At 40.8% G+C, this 18,888-nt stretch overlaps 1 protein-coding gene across 1 annotated transcript in view; it reads left to right on the top strand.

The window, feature by feature from the left end:
* Window positions 1–15,667: 15,667 nt before the first annotated feature.
* Window positions 15,668–18,888, top strand: part of Ccdc175 (coiled-coil domain containing 175) — a 52,859-nt gene continuing 49,638 nt past the window's right edge. The window contains exons 1-2 of the mRNA XM_042682515.1: window positions 15,668–15,911; window positions 17,224–17,309. Of these exons, the coding sequence (XP_042538449.1) occupies window positions 15,668–15,911; window positions 17,224–17,309 (330 nt within the window). The remainder of the gene's footprint in view (window positions 15,912–17,223; window positions 17,310–18,888) is intronic.

Raw genomic sequence — 18,888 nt, 5'->3', positions numbered from 1 at the left:
GAATGTCCATCTTGATGTTGGGGTACTTCTAAATGCTAGGTAGACAAAGCCTGCCAGAAAAACCAGAGCAGTGTTACAAGCTCAAGCAACATGATAAGATTCAGGAAACTGAACATCAGGGCTGGATCCTGGGCTGGGTTTTGCCAGAGGAAGATGGTTCCCAGAATGAAGAAAAAGACAGAAACTAAGGAGCCAAGTGTACTGTGCGTGGAAGTGTATTGTGCATGGAAGTGCACAGTGTGTGAAGAGAATGGTGAGTATAAGCTGAACTGGGTTGCAAGGTACTTATGCTGGGAATGATAATGCCTGGGAAAGATGCTTTCATGGGGTGGAGAAACAGACACCTGTGCCCAAGATTTGGAGCTTTATTCTTTCAATCACAGAGTTACATAAAAGCCAACACAATAAAGGTACAAGGCCAGAAGATTGGAAGAATACAATAATTGTAACGTAATTCCAACAGAAAACAGGGGAAGGGAAATAATAATCTTAGTTTGGTGTCTTATGTCCTTTTTGATAGTTGTTAAATAGAAGGATTACTTGGACTACAAGAGTGTAGAACGCAGTGATAGTATGTGTGCTTCATATACTGGATTTGATCCCTCTCATCTTCCTTTGTGTTTTTCAATGTTCAGTCTTTGCAATATGAACTTTCTTCTGTGTAGTTCTATTATATAGAATAAGTGTCTTCAACACTGGCATTCACAGCGTTTTCCTCCCTCCTATTGGCCCAGAGGATGGATTGTCATTAGAAGGATCTAGTTAGGGAATCCCTTTTTCTGGCAGTAGTACAGAAGATTCCTGAGGGAAACTTCAGGCTTACAAAACAAGAGGTATGGACATACACCTTTAACAAATAGAACACAGGGTTTGTGGTATGTTGTTTCTTCTCCATCAGACATTAGCCAGTGTGATATTGGAGGTGATGAAACAATATAAGGTCGCAGTGAAGAGGTGAGAAGAGGTCCCAGGGTGACCCCAGGGTGAGTGAGCTGATTCTGGCTGTGGTAATAGAAATCTCTGGATGAATGCTGTAGGCAAGAGGTACATAGATGAAGAGGCTACAGTATACTTGATGGATCATTTCAGAAGTAAAGGGATAGTTCATACATTGCTTGATCATCCCATACCCATCTTACACAAGATTTAGATCTGAGATTGAAAACAGGATATTCAATCTCACCTCATCTCAAATTGCTATTCAGATGCACAAAGATTGAATGATCAGTTTAGCTACTGATGCAGTTGCTTGACCATGGCTAAAGTAAGCCTCTATTATTTCTATGCTAAAGGAGATTAAGGGCTTAACTGGTGGTGATTTTTCTAAATACACAGTTTCACTGGTTTGACCTTCCTGCTTGAAGACAGATCTTAAATCTAGGGTTTACAGAACAATCCTGCCATAAATACAGACAGAAAAGAAAGAAAGGACAGAGATGTGTGTGTGTGTGTGTGTGTGTGTGTGTGTGTGTGTGTGTGTGTGTGTGCCAGTCCTGGGGCTTGAACTCAAGTGCCTAGGCACTGTCCCTGAGTATTCTATCAGTTGATAGAATTCATTTGATAGAAGGCTAGTATTCTATCATTTGAATCACAGCACCACTTCTGGCTTTTTCTGTGTATGTGGTACTGAGGAATCAAACCCAGGGCTTCATGCATGCTAGGCAAGCACTCTACCACTAAGCCATATTCCCAGCCCAAGACACACATCTTAAAGAGTTTTATAGGGTGGCTTAATTTTTTTTTTTTGGATCCGGTCGTGGGGCCTGAACTCTGGGCCTGGGTGCTGTCCCTCAGCTCTTCAGCTCAAGGCTAGCACTCTACCACTTGAGCTACAGCGCCACTCCTGGCTTTTTTCTGCTTATGTGGTGCTGAGGAATCGAACCCAGGGCCTCAGGCATGCGAGGCAAGTGCTCTACCACTGAGCCACCTTCCCAGCCCGGGTGGCTTAATTTTTTATACACATTCCCCTAACCTAGTCCCTACATCCACATTGCGGCAGGAAAAAGATGTCATATCACCGAAGCCAAGGGGACTGACTATTCATTCCTTAACTCCAGCAGAGTTGAGAATCAGGAGGTCACCTTAACTGAAACCTGAGTTAATAAAGAATTTAGCCTTTGAAACATAGTCATTAAGTGATAATTCTGGTGCATGCAGTAGAATGATGTTTACCCAAAAGATTACAGTAAATCTACTGGCACAACTATGTTCATTGCAGCACTATTCACCATAGTCACCCTATGGAATGAGCCCTCAATGGAGGAATGGATCAAGAAAATGTGGTACCATATACACAATGTATTTTATTCATCCATTAGAAAGAATGATAGTACATCATTTGCAAAGAAATGGGTGGGCCCAGAAAAAGTCCTGATAAATAAAGTCAGGCTCAGAGAGATAAGGGATGCATTTGTTTCCTTTTTAAAAATTATTTTTCTTTTCTTTTTTTCTTAATATATATTTTTATTGTAAAGATACTGCACAAAGGGGTTACAGTTACATGAGCAAGGTAATGAGTCCATTTCCTATGGAACATTGTTACCCCCTCCTTAATTTTTCCCCTACCATCCCTTTCCTCCCCACCTCTCCACCTCCCCAACTCCTCCCCCACCCCAAAAGTTGTTAAGTTCATTTTCAACATACTGTCTTATACATCGAATTGTTACAATGGGTCATCCTGTATCCTTATTTCAGGCATTTTGTTATTTCCCTTCCCCTCCCCAAATTAGAAAAATGTATATACAAGATGCAGGACACCAGAATCAAATACAGTGACAACAGGAGTTGTACCATGGGGGAAGAACATATAAAGAAACCAAAAAATATCACATGATACATTATAGGTACTTTAAAAAGAACAACAAGAAAGATAAAATCTCTGTGTCCCTATCTTGGGGTTCATTTCACTTAGTATCAGATTATATGGTCATATGTACATAGCTTTTGACCTCTTTTGTTTGTCCTATACATATACTAGTTATTGCAGAGAAGGGAAACCATGGGACCTCTGTTTCTTTGAGTCTGGCTTACTTCACTTAATATAAATTTTTCCAAGTCTTTCCATTTCCTAACAAATGGGGTGGTGTCATTCTTTCTGATGGAGGCATAGAATTCCATTGTATAAATATATACCACATTTTCTTGATCCATTCATCTACTGTGGGGCATCTGGGTTGGTTCCATATCTTAGCTATGGTAAATAAGGCTGCAATAAACATAGTTGTGCTGGTAGCTTTAGTATGGCCCTGTTTGTGATCGTTTGGGTAAATGACTAAAAGTGGAATTGCTGGGTCATAGGGGAGCTCTATGTGGAGTCTTTTGAGGAATCTCCATACTGCTTTCCAAAGTGGTTGAACAAGTTTACATTCCCACCAACAATGCAGTGGGGTTCACTTTGGGCCACATCCCCTCCAGCATCTGTTATTAGCATTTTTCTCTCATATGTGGAACCTAGAACTAATTTATAAATGAATAAACACATTGGGGTTGCATGCAAGTGCACACAAATGTATTAGGAGAAATATGGTATTTCTCTTAAAGAGAGTTCAAATGGTGCAATTCTTTAGAAAGACTAACTCACAACACCGGGAAGCTGGTACTTAAAAGGTGAGGAACGAAGTCAAGGGGAGTATATAAATGAAGAGAGCAAGGGGATGCAGAATGCATTCATATAATTCAATGTACATCCTATTAAATTAAGAAAATTGAATCTGGGTGCTGGTGGCTCACACCTATAATCCTAGCTACTTAGAGGCTTAGATCTGGGATCACAGTTCAAAGCCAGCCCGGGCAGGAAAGTCCGTGAGACTCTTATTTCCAATTAACCACCAGAAATCTAGAAGAGGCTCAAGTGGTAGAACACTAACCTTGAGCTGAAGAGCTCAAGGACAGCACCTCAGAAAATTGAGAAGGGGGGAAGGTTGAGAGGGAGAATGGTGAAAGGGGTGATAGCAATAGGACACATTGACTTCATAAACTGATTTATTGAGTGGTAACTCCTTTGTACAACTACTTAAAGACAAAAACTCTTAAGTTTTTAAATTATTTTACTTCAATAAGTTTTAAAACAAAGTAAAAGGTATTTTTTTAAATGTCTTTCAGGGTTCTGTGATAGGAATGACCAATAAGACCTCATTGGCTTGGGTAAGAAGGTGAGTAGCAGATCAGGAGGAAGATGCTGCCTTTCTCCAGTTCTTTCCTTTCTAACAAACCCAGACAGAGCTGGGCACTGGTAGCTCACAGCTGTAATCCTAGCTACTCAGGAGGCTGAGATTTGAGGATCAAGGTTCAAAGCCAGCCCATGCAGGAAAAAAAAAAAATCCAGGGGATCCTTATCTCCAATTAACCACCATAAAGCTGAAAGTGGGGATATAAATCAAGTGGTAGGGTATTGACCTCGTGCAAAAAAGCTCAGGGACAGGGCCCAGGCCCTGAGTTCAAGCCCCAACACCTGCACAAAAGAAAGCACAAAGAAGATTTTAGCCATATGTATTTTTAATTCTGCAAACACAAATCTCTTCTTATCTTTTGCAACAACATCGTAAGTATCTAGTGCAAGTTTCTGGACTAGGTGCTGTAGGAGAATAAGAGATGTAAGTCTTTTTTTTTTTTTTTTGTCAGTCAAATGGCCTGAACTCTGGGCCTGGGTGCTGTCCTTCAACTCTTCAGCTCAAGGCTAGCACTCTACCACTTGAGCCACAGTGCCACTTCTGCCTTTTTTCTGCTTATGTGGTGCTGAGGAATCAAACCCAGGGCCTCATGCATGCAAGGCAAACGCCCTACCACTAAGCCAACTTCCCAGTCTTTTAAGGGGTTCATAGTATAGAGATAATAATAGCTAGATATATAGGATGATTTATTTTGTTCTAGGCAAGACTCTCACTAGATGAATTGCTATAGTTCTTATGATCATCCTATAATTTTGCAATTTTACAGATGACAAAATTTAGGCTTACAGTTTACAGAGCTAACAATGAGATTATTACACAGAATTGTGTATGAGGCCATTCAGCCTAGGATAATTCTCACCCAGGAAAACTTGAACCAAGTACTTTGGATGCTGAGAGATTAGTGAGGTAAAGAAAAAAATACTCTGATTGAGTCAGCTTTCAAGATGAGCTGATGATATCAGAGTGATTTCAAAACAGAAAAATCACCTGCAATACAGACTTCGATTTCAAGCATATTGAAATTTGGTATTCTAGCAGCATACATAATGAGAATGGTTATTTTGGCTGTAAGATTAGAGTTGAGCAGCAGATACAGAAGGTATTCGTAGATTTGCCTCTGTGTGAGGGAACATGACACAAAAACTCCAAAGGGCTCAGGACCCAGGATAAATGTCCCCATTTTACAACCAGGAGGAAGAAGATAGTGAGCCAGAGATACCTATGAAGCAGAAAAAGTCAGAAAAAGAGGGGAGAGTACAATGTAGGTCTCTTGGGAGCAAATTAAGATGGGCCTACCTACTCAGAGGGCTGAGATCTGAGGATCTTGGGTCAAAGCCAGCCAGGATGGAAAATTCCATGAAACTCTAGTTAAATAGCAAAGAGCCAGAAGAAGAGGTTGAATCAAGTAGTAGAGCACCAACCTTGAGTGAAAAAGTTAAATAAGAGTGTGAAGCCCTAAATTCAATCCCCAGTGCACTAAACCCCTCCCCCCTTTCTAAAGAAAGTTTGGGCCTAACAAGGTGAGGCTCACCTCTAACACCAACAACCAGAGGCATAGGGATGAAAATGTTAATTTTTAGGCTAGCCTGAGCTACATAGTAATTCCCTGTCCCCCAAAACCAAGGGTTCAAGGGTAAAGCACTTTCCTAGCATGCACAGGCCCTTGGTTCAATCCTCAGTACCACAAAAATAAAGTTTGGGCTTATTGAACAACGTTGTCAAATTCTGCAGGGAGCCAGCCACCATTTCTCAGGGAGCCGGGCATTGGTGCCAATAATCCTAGCTACTCAGGAGGCTGAGTTATGAGGATTGTGGTTCCAAGCCAGACCAGACAGGAAAGTCTGTGAGACTCTTATCTCCAATAAACTACTCAGCAAACGCTGTAAGTGGCGCCGTGGCTCAAGTGGTAGAGCGCTAACCTTGAGCAAAAGAAACTCAAGGACAGCACCCAGGCTTTAAATTCAAGCCCCAGGACTAGAAAAAAAAAATTCTGCAGAAAAAGAGCTGAGTGGAGGTAGGAAATAGAGTTTGAGTAAAAACAACGAGAAGATGAGGTCTAGTTAGTTTAGAATTCAGGGTGAAAGGATTACCTTATAGCCAAGATGGAGTCAACACTTTCAAATATAGTGACCACTCTATTTTGCTTACTAAAATGAAATACTCAAGGTTAGGTATTTCTAAACAAAAGAGGCCTGTTGGGCTGATCGTTTGGGAGGCTGAAAGTTCAAACAGCATCATACTGATTCCACAAAGGGCTACTTTGACCACATGAGCCCATGGCAGATGACACTTTAATGGTGTGTAAAAATAAAAATACATCATCCGCAAGCCACGGAGAGGGTAGAGGCCTGTGGAACTGGCCAGAGGCCTTACTTAAAGAACACTACCTTGATACCCCCATGAAAAGAACCAAGCGCATGACACATGAACACCTGCAGCCAAACCACAGCCAAACTGTTTGCTAATGAAGGTAAGCAGGAAGGTACTAAAGCAGAAGGGGTAGGCCGGGCCTGGGTTTAGTCAGAAAAATACAGGAACCAGATCCACCTGAGGAAGACAGGTGAGTTGGGGAGCTGGGGAAGGAAGTTCTCTGAGGAGCTGGGTGGGAAGGGGAGTCAGAACTGTAGGAACTTGCTTGCTTGTGTTTTTCCTTTCCTTCAAGAAGTCCAGAAATGCTCATTCGTCCTGTGTGTTCCAATGTGCTGCCCATTTATTTTTAAAAGACAGATTTTTGAAAATCAAATTAGAAAACTTACCTACTTTCATCATCATCTTCAGATGAATCATCTAATGTAATACACTTCTTTAAAAATAAGAATTAAATTAAGGAAAATTGAAAATACTGCTACTTTGAAGACCATGAGTATTGGGAATGTCTAGAAATGATCATTGCTACCTTTTGAAGTGAAGAAACTACCTGAAACATAAGTGATTAAAGATAATAATGAGAAATGAGACATCTTTGCCAAATATAGCATTGTTTATTTCTGGCCCAAGTTAATTTCAGATTTCTCTGCTAATGCTCACCTGAAAAAAAAAATCACAAAGCCTATTTTACTGTAAGTAGCTTGTTACTTCCAGAAGAAATAAACAGCTTCCAGCAGGGTACAGTCTAATCTGCCTGCACTGATCATTCACTGCACATTGCCTGCAGCATAAAATCCAGCTGTTTCACTTAGAATTCAAGACCCTGCGGAGTGAAATAAGGCCCAAGACCTAAATACCTGCTGGACACCTGCTTCTCATTGGCCACATTGATGGCTCTGCTGACAGCCTGTGTAATCAGATTGCCCCAACCCCCTGCCAGCCAACAATCTGCCCTTCCTTACAGTGCCACAAGGCAGTTCTGGCAGGGCAGGCTGTGTCCCCAACCTGAGCCAGAGGTCCCCACCCCACCACTGTCTAACTCTAAACCTAAGATCACTGAATGTCTCATGTCCTTGTAATTTTTCTTTAACAGTAGGCTAATCATAACCATCCCAGCTCATTGGGAGAAAGTCTCACAGAGAAATACCCATTTTTGTAAGAAGAGAAAATACGTTGCAGGTGTGGCAGTAGTTATGGCATTTCCCTACTTACATGCAAGAACATCAGGTTGTAAGCTGTGCTTCAAAACCCACCCCACCTTTAAGAGGAATTCCCGTCTTCTGGGGAATTAGGGCCAAATCTCACAAGTGTATTTTGTTGAAGGGTTGATCAGAGCTTATGATATATAATGATGGAAGTAAGGAGGAAAAGTGAACCTTTAGGGAAAATCACACTCCTCAGGCTCTTTGTCCCTATCATGGAGAGGTGGGAGGGAAGGAGGGTACCGTGTGGGTGAAAGCTGATGTTTAAATTCCCACCTCTTCCCTCTCTCCTTCCTTTTCCTGCTTTTACCTCTTGTCCCTCTTTACTAGGAGACAAACAAGCACATCCTGACTTCTCAATGCTCTGGTCTCTCTTCCTCAAAGGTTCTAGCCCTGGCTCCACCTAAAGATCTCTTTGGTAGATGCTCAGTGACCAGCACAATGCCAGCACACAGCAGGCATACAACAAGCACTGGAGCTGAAGAACCTGGCACTCACTCATGTGTGGCCCTATTTTTCTCTGATGTTTGTGCAGACTTCTTTCTTCTGTGGTGAGATTTGACCTTGGAAACATCCCGGCAGTGTCCAAGAGAAAATAGCATGGAAATAAGACCAATTTCCCACTTCTAGAGTGGCAAATGTTGATTTCACTACAGGGGTGAATAGCTAATATTTGCATTTCAGAAAAAAAATGCTTTCTATTTTCCACTGGTAGAAGGAAGAGAAGGAAACACGTGGCCTGTTCTGTGTGGATAGCACATCTTCATTCCCCTTTGTCTTAATAATCCCATGACCTCATTTTTTTGTGCTGGTCCTGAGTTTGAACTCAGGCACAGGGTACTGTCCCTGAGCTTGAGGCTAGCACTCTGTCACATGAGCCACAACTCTATTTCTGGCTTTTTGATGGTTAATTGGAGATAAGAATCTCAAGACTTTCCTGGCTAGACTGGCTTTGAACTCCTTGGATCTCAGCCTCCTGAGTAGCTAGGATCACAGGTGTGAGCCAGCAGCACCTGACATAATCTTACAGATGAAAAAAAATGGGGACTATAAGGTTGACTACAAAAGCCATTCCAAAACGATACTAAATCTGATGTAACCAATACCTGCTCCAAATCTGCTCAGGAATTTCTGCTGCTAGATAAAATCAAGTAGTCAAGAGAGGCAGTTGAAAGGAGACTGATAAAAACATGGACATAGTCTGCCCTTCCTTGTTTGGCATAATTTCATTATGGGTGCCATCCCATCTGCTTGCGTCTCTTAACTACCCAGAGGAGGTGATCTTTCTGCCATTTTATTATAAGCATATGCTAAAGTCACTGTAACTGAGAACTGTAGCCAGGACCACAAGATGGGTACTTTAGAATCTGTAAGAAACTCAAAGAGTAGAGACTCTTTAATGTATAAACATCTTCTGGACTTTTAAGACATACATCCAACATAGAGGTTTTTACTTGAAAGATCTAATTGAGAATGGAGAAGACAAAAATCAGCCTTCCTATTTGATACTAGAAGCTGTGCTGAATTCTTCCCAGCCACCCAGGAAAACTCCACCTAGCCAGCTGGCATAGGGATCATATTGCAGTTGATTAAACAGTAGCTTGAAGAATGTCCATGTGGATGACTTTTTGTAGGAAATCCTCTAGCTCTTCTGAGCTCCCTTGTCCCTGGCTCTCCCTACAGAGGCTGGAACCCAGGTACTCACCATCCTAACCTCACTTTTCCTCAAAGTAGAATAGATAATGTGTGAGTTTATGGGCAACTTCCTTCCTTGAGGAAAAGGAAGTGGGGGGCTTCCACGTGGCCACAGTAAGCCACTGATTTGAGGCAACAGTTCTGAGGAGGAAAATGACAACAGGTGGAGATGGTAGACAAGTAACAAGATCCCACTGATCAAACACTGGTGGGGAGATGAGGTCCTGTGCCAGGCTGGTAGGGCTGGAAATAAGAAAGACAGAAACTCGGCTTGCTATAAGTATTTTCTTCCCAGAAAGATTTAAGCGTAGTCTAGTTGTGAACCATAGTGGATCCTGACAAATAGCACAGAAGCCTGTAACCTGGAAGCATTTCCTATTCATGAGATATCCAACAACATATCTAATAAGAGTGGGACACTGGTTTGGCCTCACCCATGAATTACAAACACACCCAAGAAGTTTGGGTTTTCTCCAAAGATTCTAGATCTATGTGAAGAAGTAGCCACCAGTGCAATACTATCATCAAATACCATGTGCTTCCATATGATTGTGATGTGTATATGTGTGTGTGTGAGAGAGAGAGAGAGAAGAGAGACAGAGACAGACAGACAGAGAGAGGTAGAGTGAGAAAAGGAGAGAGAGAGGAGAGAGTGGGAGAGGGAGAGAGAGTATACTGGTGCTGGGGATTAAATGCAGGGTCAGGGCATTTTTCTTGAGCTTTACTCAGTGCTGGTGCTCTACCACTTGAACCACATCTCCAGTTTTGAACTCCCATCCTCAGATCTTACCCTCCAGAGTAGCTAGGATTACAGGCGCTACCAGTGCTCAGTCAGTGATTATGTCTGTAAGAACCATTCTTACAAATATTACTGTATGCTAAGATTCCTCAAGATAGAGGAGGTAGAGTTGTTCACATTTCTAGTGTCTATACCTTGAATTATTATTCATTTTAATCTTATACAACACAGAAAACAAGTGTATTATTGTTCTCTGAATGCTCATGAAGGTAAACTTCTTCACAGTGTATTTCTTGGACTTTTTCATTTCCAAAATGCTTTTCATGTTGTTTTAGAAAAGGATGGGATGACTTTTGTAAAAGACATCTTTTATAAAAGGAACCATGAGATAGAGGAGAGGCTAGACATTTCTCCCATTGCATGCTCGAGGAGAGGGAATATGAGAGACAAGAAGAGAAACAAAGAGACCTAATAATTCAGAAAGCCTATACAGCTTTCCTTAGCCAGTAATTGGGGAATCACCAGTGTCTCTTTAGAGATTACGCTTCATTCATAGACAACCAAGAGCAGTGAGATACAAAAGAGATGATAAGAAGGAAGAATATTCTGGTGACAGTGTAAAGGTTGGCTTGGTGTGGTCCAGACTAGATAATTCCAGGAGAAAGTCTTACAGAGAATGTGTTACAAGAACAATAACAGCCAAAGAGGAAGTAAGCAAAGAAGATCCCAGAGAGTGGAAAGTTGCCCCCTCCCATGAGCAGTGCCCCCACACCCACTCTTCGTGCTGTGACTATGGAGACTGCTGGAACCTGAATCCCACTCCTGCCAGCTCAGGAGCCATGAAAACTGCTGTGACCTGCAATCAACTATGGTCCCAAAATGGCCTCTCCTGGAGACAGAAGCAGAATGGGTTGTTGCTCTTCTAATCTCTTGCCTTTGGCTTCTATTGGTGGAAACCAGATAGCATGGATGTTCTGGAAATGTATTAATCTAGCTTCTTGCTCCTACCACATATGACAGCACAGGAAGGCAGCAAGAGATCAAACTACTAATAGAGCAAATTGTAGCAACAAGGAAGGGTGCAGGACAGTGTCCAAGGTCAGGGTATAGTTTTTCCTGAGTGAAAAAAACATCTGGAACTAGATTTATTGTTGATCAGCTGAGCCTTCTCCAAGGCACTCTAGCATGATGGTTCAGGGTCTCTTGGGCAAAGTGGACAATGTTACCTCGTTCAAGAATATATCCAGAAGATCACAAGTCAGGATACAATGAAGGGGCCTGCACACTCATGTTCATTGTTGCACTATTCACAATAGCCAAGTATGGAAACAGCCTAGATGCCCCACAACCTGTACATGAATCACAAAGCTGTATGGTTTCCCTCATTTGTAATCTCTAGACTGTGCCTATAAACCTACAGGTAAACACAATAGATAGTAAAAGACAAAAAAATTACACTTGGGCATGATTAGTTAGACGGCACTCTAAACATTCACAGTGAGAACAAAGGAGGATATTCTTAGGAGAGGATCACAAGGGCTTAATAGCTATGTGCATATGATCATATAACATGGTGCTTATTGAAATGAACTCCAAGCAACGGAAGTATGAGGTTTTTTATTATACTATTTGAAGTTTTTTTTTTCTTTCCTTTTTCCTTTGCTTTACTCCCTTTTGTCACTGTTTTTTATTTCTGTACTGTTTGCCTTGTATATAGGTTTATCTGATTTGGGGAGGGGAAGGGAAAGCACAGAAATGGTGGAACAAAGGGTGAACCAATTTAACAGTCATACTCCCTAGACACTATGTTGGAAGTGAACTATACAACTTGGGAGGAGGGGGATCAAGAGAGGAAAAACTGATATAGAATGAGAGAGGGGATGACACTGTTCAAAAGGAAATTTACTCATTACCTGACATGAAACTGTAACCCCTCTGTACATCATCTTTACTGTAAAATGTTAAAAAAAATAAAAACAAAGAGAATGGAATATATGCTTTGGGATTTTATTTATCCATCAGGAAGAATATCATGTCATTTGCACAGAAATGGATGGACTTGGAAATAAAATTCATATAAAGTCAGGCTCAGAGAGACAAAGGGCACATGTTTTCTCTCATCTGTGGAAATTAGACCTAAAATATAAGCATCCATGAAAACACTAACAAGACCATATGCATATAGACACAATCACACAGAATAAATTATTGTATTTGCAGGCTTCTATAGTGTAACCTTTTTGAATAATTAACAGTTTAACAAGATAAATACCAAGAAACTGAAATGTAACTTATCTGAGAGGGGCGAGTGGGTAAGAAGGAGTGGATGATAGGAGAGAATGGTGTGCAAATATAATCATTGTACTCAAGGTACCTGTGTGAAAGTGAAACTAGGGAAGTTGAGGTTGGTGTATAGGATCAATGTGGGGAGAGTAATGAAAGGGCTGGCACTGACCAAGATGCTTTGTTCTCATAAACTGAGACTGTTGAAGTGGAATACCTTTCTACAAGTATTTGGGGATAATAAAATAAATAGGTAAATAAATAAGTTGCTCCCTCACAGGAATCCCTATGAGCGTTAAATGGGATGCAGAGCAGTGCCTGAAACTTGAAACATTCAACTCATTATCTAGCAATAACTATTGTTGTTGCTGTCCTGACTTCAGTTTCAACATCTGTAAAGAAAAGTGAGGGGTGAAGCCTGGTGGCAGCAGCTCAGACCTGTAATCCTATCCAGGTACTTGAGGTCTGAGGAGAGTAGTTCAAAGCCAGTCCAGGCAGGAAGGTCCATGAGCCTCTTTCACCAAAAAGCTGGAAGTTGAGCTCAAGTGGAAGAGTTCTAGCCTTGAGGGGGGCGGGGGAGGGGAAACTAAAGGCCATGAGTTCAAGACCCAGTAGCAGCACAAGAGTAAGAGAGACAGAGAGAGAGAGAGAGAGAGAGAGAGAGAAACAGAGACAGAAACAGATAGACAGAGACAGAGAGGCAGAGAGGCAGAGAAAGAGAGAGAGACAGACAGACAGAATGGGGAGGTGGTTAAAGTATCTATGCTTGTCCATAATGAGGCAGAAAAGAGGCAGTCACACTGAAATGGAGCCTGACACTACGCTGAAATGCAGAGAAAAAAAATACTAAGCTCCTGTCATCAAAGAACTCACAATTTGAAGGGAAGACAGGAAAAGGCAGAAAACTGATTCAAAGCAAAATGTGTACAGGAATAGATAACAAAACCCCACAATGATTCATATATAGCTATATACGCCACTTTAAATGCACTACAATCCTCCTTTGGTCTTGGGAAGTTTACTTAGTCAAATGTGCCTCTGTTTCTTTGTCTATAAAAGTGGAGATAGTAAAAGAATAGCCCTAGCAAGGTTTATGAAAGATGAAGCTATTTCCTGTAAAGGCTCTTCTGGAGAAGGTGACAGAGGCAGGCATGCAAACATGATGGTTATTGTGATTTCAGAGGTAGAGAAGATATGAATCTTAAACTAAGGGAGTGGGAATGGTTTAGGGAGTCTGGGAGGGAGGCAGATTTAGAGGTGTGGGTTGAAGGAATGTTATCCTTCAAAGACCACCTAATTCATGTGGACATTAGAACTTGGGAGGTCTGGTTTACTTCACTTAGAATAATTTTTTCCAAGTTAGCTTTTCCTTTTCCTTATGAATGGGGCAATGTTATTCTTTCTGATGGAAGCATAGAATTTCATTTTGTGTGTGTGTGTGTGTGCACATGTGTGTGTTCCAATGTGTATACAACGTTTTCTTTATCCATTCATCCACTGAAGGGTATCTGGGTTGATTCCATATCTTGGCTATGGTAAACAATACTGCAATGAGCATGGTTGTGCTGGTGGCTTTAGTGTAGCCTGGTTTGTGGTCAAGTAGGTAGATTCCCAGAAGTGGGATTGCTAGGTCATAGGAAAACTCTATGTTCAGTCTTTTGAGAAACCTTCATACTGATTTCCAGAGTGTGTGAACAAGTTTACACTACTACACTCCCAGCAGTACAGTAGTGTTCCCTTTTGGCCATATCCTCACCAGCATCTGTTATTGTTAGCCTTCTTGATAGTGGCCATTCTAATTGGGGTGAGGTGAAATCTCGATTTTGCTTTGATTTGCATATCTTTTCTGGCCAGAAATGTGAAACATCTCTTCATGTGTCTATTGGACATTCTTATTTGTTCTTCTTCAGAGAAATCTCTCTTTAAGTCTTTAGCACATTTATTAATTGAGTTTTTGTTTCCTTGAGGATTTGTTTTGAAAAGGTTTAATTTTTTTGAGCTCGAAGTATATTTTAGATATGAGGTCCTTGTCTGATGCATAGCTGGTAAACAGCCTCTTCCACTCTGTGGGCTTTCCATTTATCTTGCTAGCTATGTCTTTTGCCATGCATTTACCCTTCAGTTTGATGCGATCTCATTTATCCAGTCTTTCTTTGTTTTGATATTGATCTTTACTTGGAAGTTTCAACCCGTACCTAGAAGCCCTAGTGATTCTTCTATCCCTTCCTGTAATATTTTCAAGGTATCTGGTCTTACATTGAAGTCTGATCCACTTGGAGTTAATTCTGGTACAAAGTGATTAATATAAAGATCTAACTTCAGTTTTCTGAATGTGTATAGCCAATTCTGCAAGCACCATTTGTTAAACGGGTTGTCTTTCTTCCATTTTGTGTTTTTGGGTCCCTTATCAAAGATTAGGTGGCTATAGGTCTGTGGGTTCATTTCTGGGTCTTCTATTCTATTGTATTGGTTCTCAGGCTTATTCTTGTGCCAGTACCAAGATGTTTTTATTACTATAGCTTTGTAATAGAGTTTGAAATTATACTAAGCAAAGTAAAACCCAAAGAAACACAGGCTGCATGTTTTCCCTCATTTGTAATATCTAGAATGTTCCTATAAATCTACAAGTAAACCCAATGGACAGTAAAGGACAAATAGGTACATCTGGACATGATTAAATAGCACTCTAAACATTCACACAGTGAGAACAAAGAAGTTATTCTTAGGAATGGATCACAAAGGGTTAATAGCTATGTGCCTGTGATCATATAAAATGATGCTTATCAAAATGAACTCCAAGAAATGGAAACAAGAGGTTTATTTTTATTATTATACTGTTCATGAGTTTTTTTTTCTTTTTTCTTTTTTTCTTTGATCTATTTCCTTTTGTCACTATGATTTGTTTCTGTGCCTTTTGTCTTGTATATAAATTTATCTTATTTGGGGAGAGGAAAGCAACAGAAACGGTCGACAAAGGGTGAACCAATTCAGCAGTGAAATCCACTAGACACTATGTTGGAAATGAACTGTATAACTTTGGGGAGTGAAAAGTCAGAAAGGGAAAAGCTGGGAGTGAATGAGAGAGGGGGTAACACTGTTCAAAAGTAAATGCGCTCATAATCTAACTTATGTAATCCTTTGTACATCACCTGTACAATAAGTTTTTAAAGTATAATAATAATAAGAATAACTTGGTCGTCTGGACCTCCGATATGGATCACGAGGGGGCGCACGAGGACCACGGCATCCTCGTTGCCCGTAGCAACCGCCATACTCGGGCCTGGGAGGTTGTGAGCAACAACAGCAAAATGGCCTGGAAACTCCTGTACTCCTTGGTCCCTGAGTTGGGGAGGAATGTCGCCATCTCCGCCAGTCTGTCCTTGGATCTAAGCACCATCCCCCCTACCCTGGGCTCCTCGGTGGCGACCACTGCCCTAGAGCAGCTCTTTGCCATAGGTGAGAGGCCCCGGGGGTGCAAAGTTCAGGGACAGGAGGCTGAGGCCAGGTGGAGCTCAGTGCTCCACCGCCTCTAATGGAAAATCCTCCTCCTGAAACCAGGGGACTCTGCCTGGCCAGGGTTTATTTGACGAATAGGAGAGGAAAAGGCTATGTTAAACTAGGAAACTTAGATTTAAATGGCTCCAGGCCAACATACTTATTAGAAAGCTCAATGTGTTAGTCCAAGAAAGGGTATTTCTGGGTAGCTCCTCAAAAATCATTTCTCCAAAGAGCAAAACATCTCATTGTTTTACTCGAATGAATCATCTTTCTGTTTCAAAATAATCATAGTGGTTTCTGCGACGATGTTGCTGTTTCTTTAGGATGCTTTCTTACTTCATAAAAGGCTTGATTTAATTCCACAGTTCTCAGGTCTGGACAAGTGTTATCATGAAGAATGTTCACCACTAATGAGATGTGCATTATTCATATGTTAATATTCATTGTTATTGATAGAACTTGGGCCTTTTTGTGTGTGTGTGTGTCCGGTCATGGGCCTGAACTCTGGGCCTGGGCGCTGTCCCTCAGCTCTTCAGCTCAAGGCTAGTGCTCTACCACTTGAGCCACAGTGCCACTTCCGGCTTTTTTCCGTTTTTTGCTTATGTGGTGCTGAGGAACCGAACCCATGGCCTCAGGCATGCAAGGCAAGCTTCCCAGCCCGGGCCTTGAATTCTTTTCATGATGATCTGTATATCACCGCCTGTGAGTCTTTAACATGGTGACTTGCAAAGTCACTTACAGAACATGTGGAGAAAGGACACACACACACACACACACACACACAAACACACACGCGGCTAGGAACAAGACAGAAACTCCTTCACAATTTCTAGTTTTACAAATAATCCCATTCCATGCTTCAAATTTTTGCAAGGAAGTAAAAATAACAGTTTATTTGATATGTGCCCCCTGGCATAATCCCATATTACTTTATATTAATATGTATTTAGTGTATGCATATGAAATCATGGCTAATCAAACCTTCAGTATAGCCATGGTAGATTTAAACCTCTTATAAGTATCAATATTTTTGCCCCATCCTAGTCATACTCTTTCTACCAGAAGATATGCAAAGATGAGTTTGTCTCCAAAAAGCATAAAATGCTTGTCTAAATTACAATGCTATGTAGTAGGATGTAGCAAGTACCAACAAAGTTCACATATACAATACATTTAGAAATCACTTCTAGTATTTGAACCAGAACATAAATGGTTAAATAGGATTTGAATAGAGAAAAGATCTTAATTTTCTAATCTCTTTGATTTTTAGAACAATCTCTGAAAAGTGACGATTTTAAATGCAATGAAGAAGCTAGTATCTTTCTTAAGGACATTGCTGTAGCTGTTAAACAACTGGTATTGTATTGTCTATTAGAACTACTTTTTCAATCATCTACTGTATTGTGTTATCTGTTAGCTCAACTTTTTCAATCATCCACTTAATTTTTCAAAAAACTTAATTTGGCACCAACTTCATTCAATTTATTTTAATAGGTGAATAGGTGAAACATTTGTCTGGAGTTAAAAATCTTTTTCGTTCAACTTGGAAAATATATCCATAAGTAGAGATTGCTGCCCAGTTTTCTATGTAGTAAATGAATTGTAGATACTGTGCTAAGGATGAGGTCAAATCACTTAGGAAAGCAATAGGGGTGGTAAGAAAACTTAGTGGAAGGACCAAATGGCAAATGCCTGCACACCAATATGTAACCACTTCTTCAACTCAACCAACCAACCAACAACTAACAAAACTCACTATTACCAACCAACCAAGTAAACATTCACTCAACAACTACCATCTAACCATAGCAAACTGACTATTTAAAAAATCACATGCATTATCCCTGGCCATAAAGGAAATGCAAATAAAATCAACTCTGAGATACCTCCTTACCCCACTCAGAATGGCCCAAATCCTAAATTCAGCCAATGACAAGTACTGCCAGGAATGTGGAGAAAGAGGAACTCTACTGCACTGCTGGTGGGAAGGTACACTAATACAACCACTCTGGAAAGCAGTCTGGAGGTTCCTTAGAAAACTAAACATAGACCTTCCAAATGACCTAGCCATACTACTCCTAGGCATCTACCCTGAGCAACAGGAACCAGGATACAAGGATACATGCACCTCCATGTTCATTGCTGCACTGTTTTACAATAGACAAGATATGGAAACAACCCAGATGCCCCACTACAGATGAATGGATCCAAAAATTATGGTACCTATATACAATGGAATATTATGTAGCCATTAGAAAGGACAAAATAATGGCATTCACAGGGAAATGGATGGAACTGGAACAAATCATATAGAGCTAGGTAAGCCAAGATCAGAGAGACAAATGGCACATGGTCTCCCTGATATGCAGATGTTAAATTCAAAACCCAACAAGATAAAACAAAGTAAACAGGACTGAAGAAACAAAGGAGCTCTTCTTAATTTGTGGTATCATTTTTAGATGACTCTATGTTCTTGACCCCACATATGGTATATACATGTGCACACATGAGGGAAGCTAGGAGGAGGGCACAGAATCAGAGGGAAACAGGTGAAAAATACAGCAGAGGGGCCATCAGCTGCACTGGACATTGATGAAAGTGAACCAAGCAACTCAAGGGCAGCATGGGAGGGAGGAATGAGAGGGAAGGAAAAGCTGACACTAAGCAAAAGGAGAGAAATGTACATATCACCAGATTTAGAAAAAAAATAGTTGTAGTGTCAAAGTTCGTAGAGTTCATAAGCTTCTAGGCCATGATAATGACAATTCTCCTTGTGTAGGTTAAAAATGTGTTTGTGACTTTAGCTAAGCACCACTATCTCACAATACTGTGAATTTTATGTAATCACTTAATCTCAAAAAAGAAATTTTTAAAAATTACCTTCAGCTAGGCACCCGTGGCACACACCTAGATCCTAGCTACAAATCAGGAGGCT

This window comes from Dipodomys spectabilis, unplaced genomic scaffold, assembly GCF_019054845.1.
Source record: "Dipodomys spectabilis isolate Male_0828 unplaced genomic scaffold, ASM1905484v1 ptg000073l, whole genome shotgun sequence".
NCBI lineage: Eukaryota > Metazoa > Chordata > Mammalia > Rodentia > Heteromyidae > Dipodomys > Dipodomys spectabilis.
Note: the sequence above shows the minus strand (reverse complement) of the source record. Positions and strands in the feature narration are given on the sequence as shown.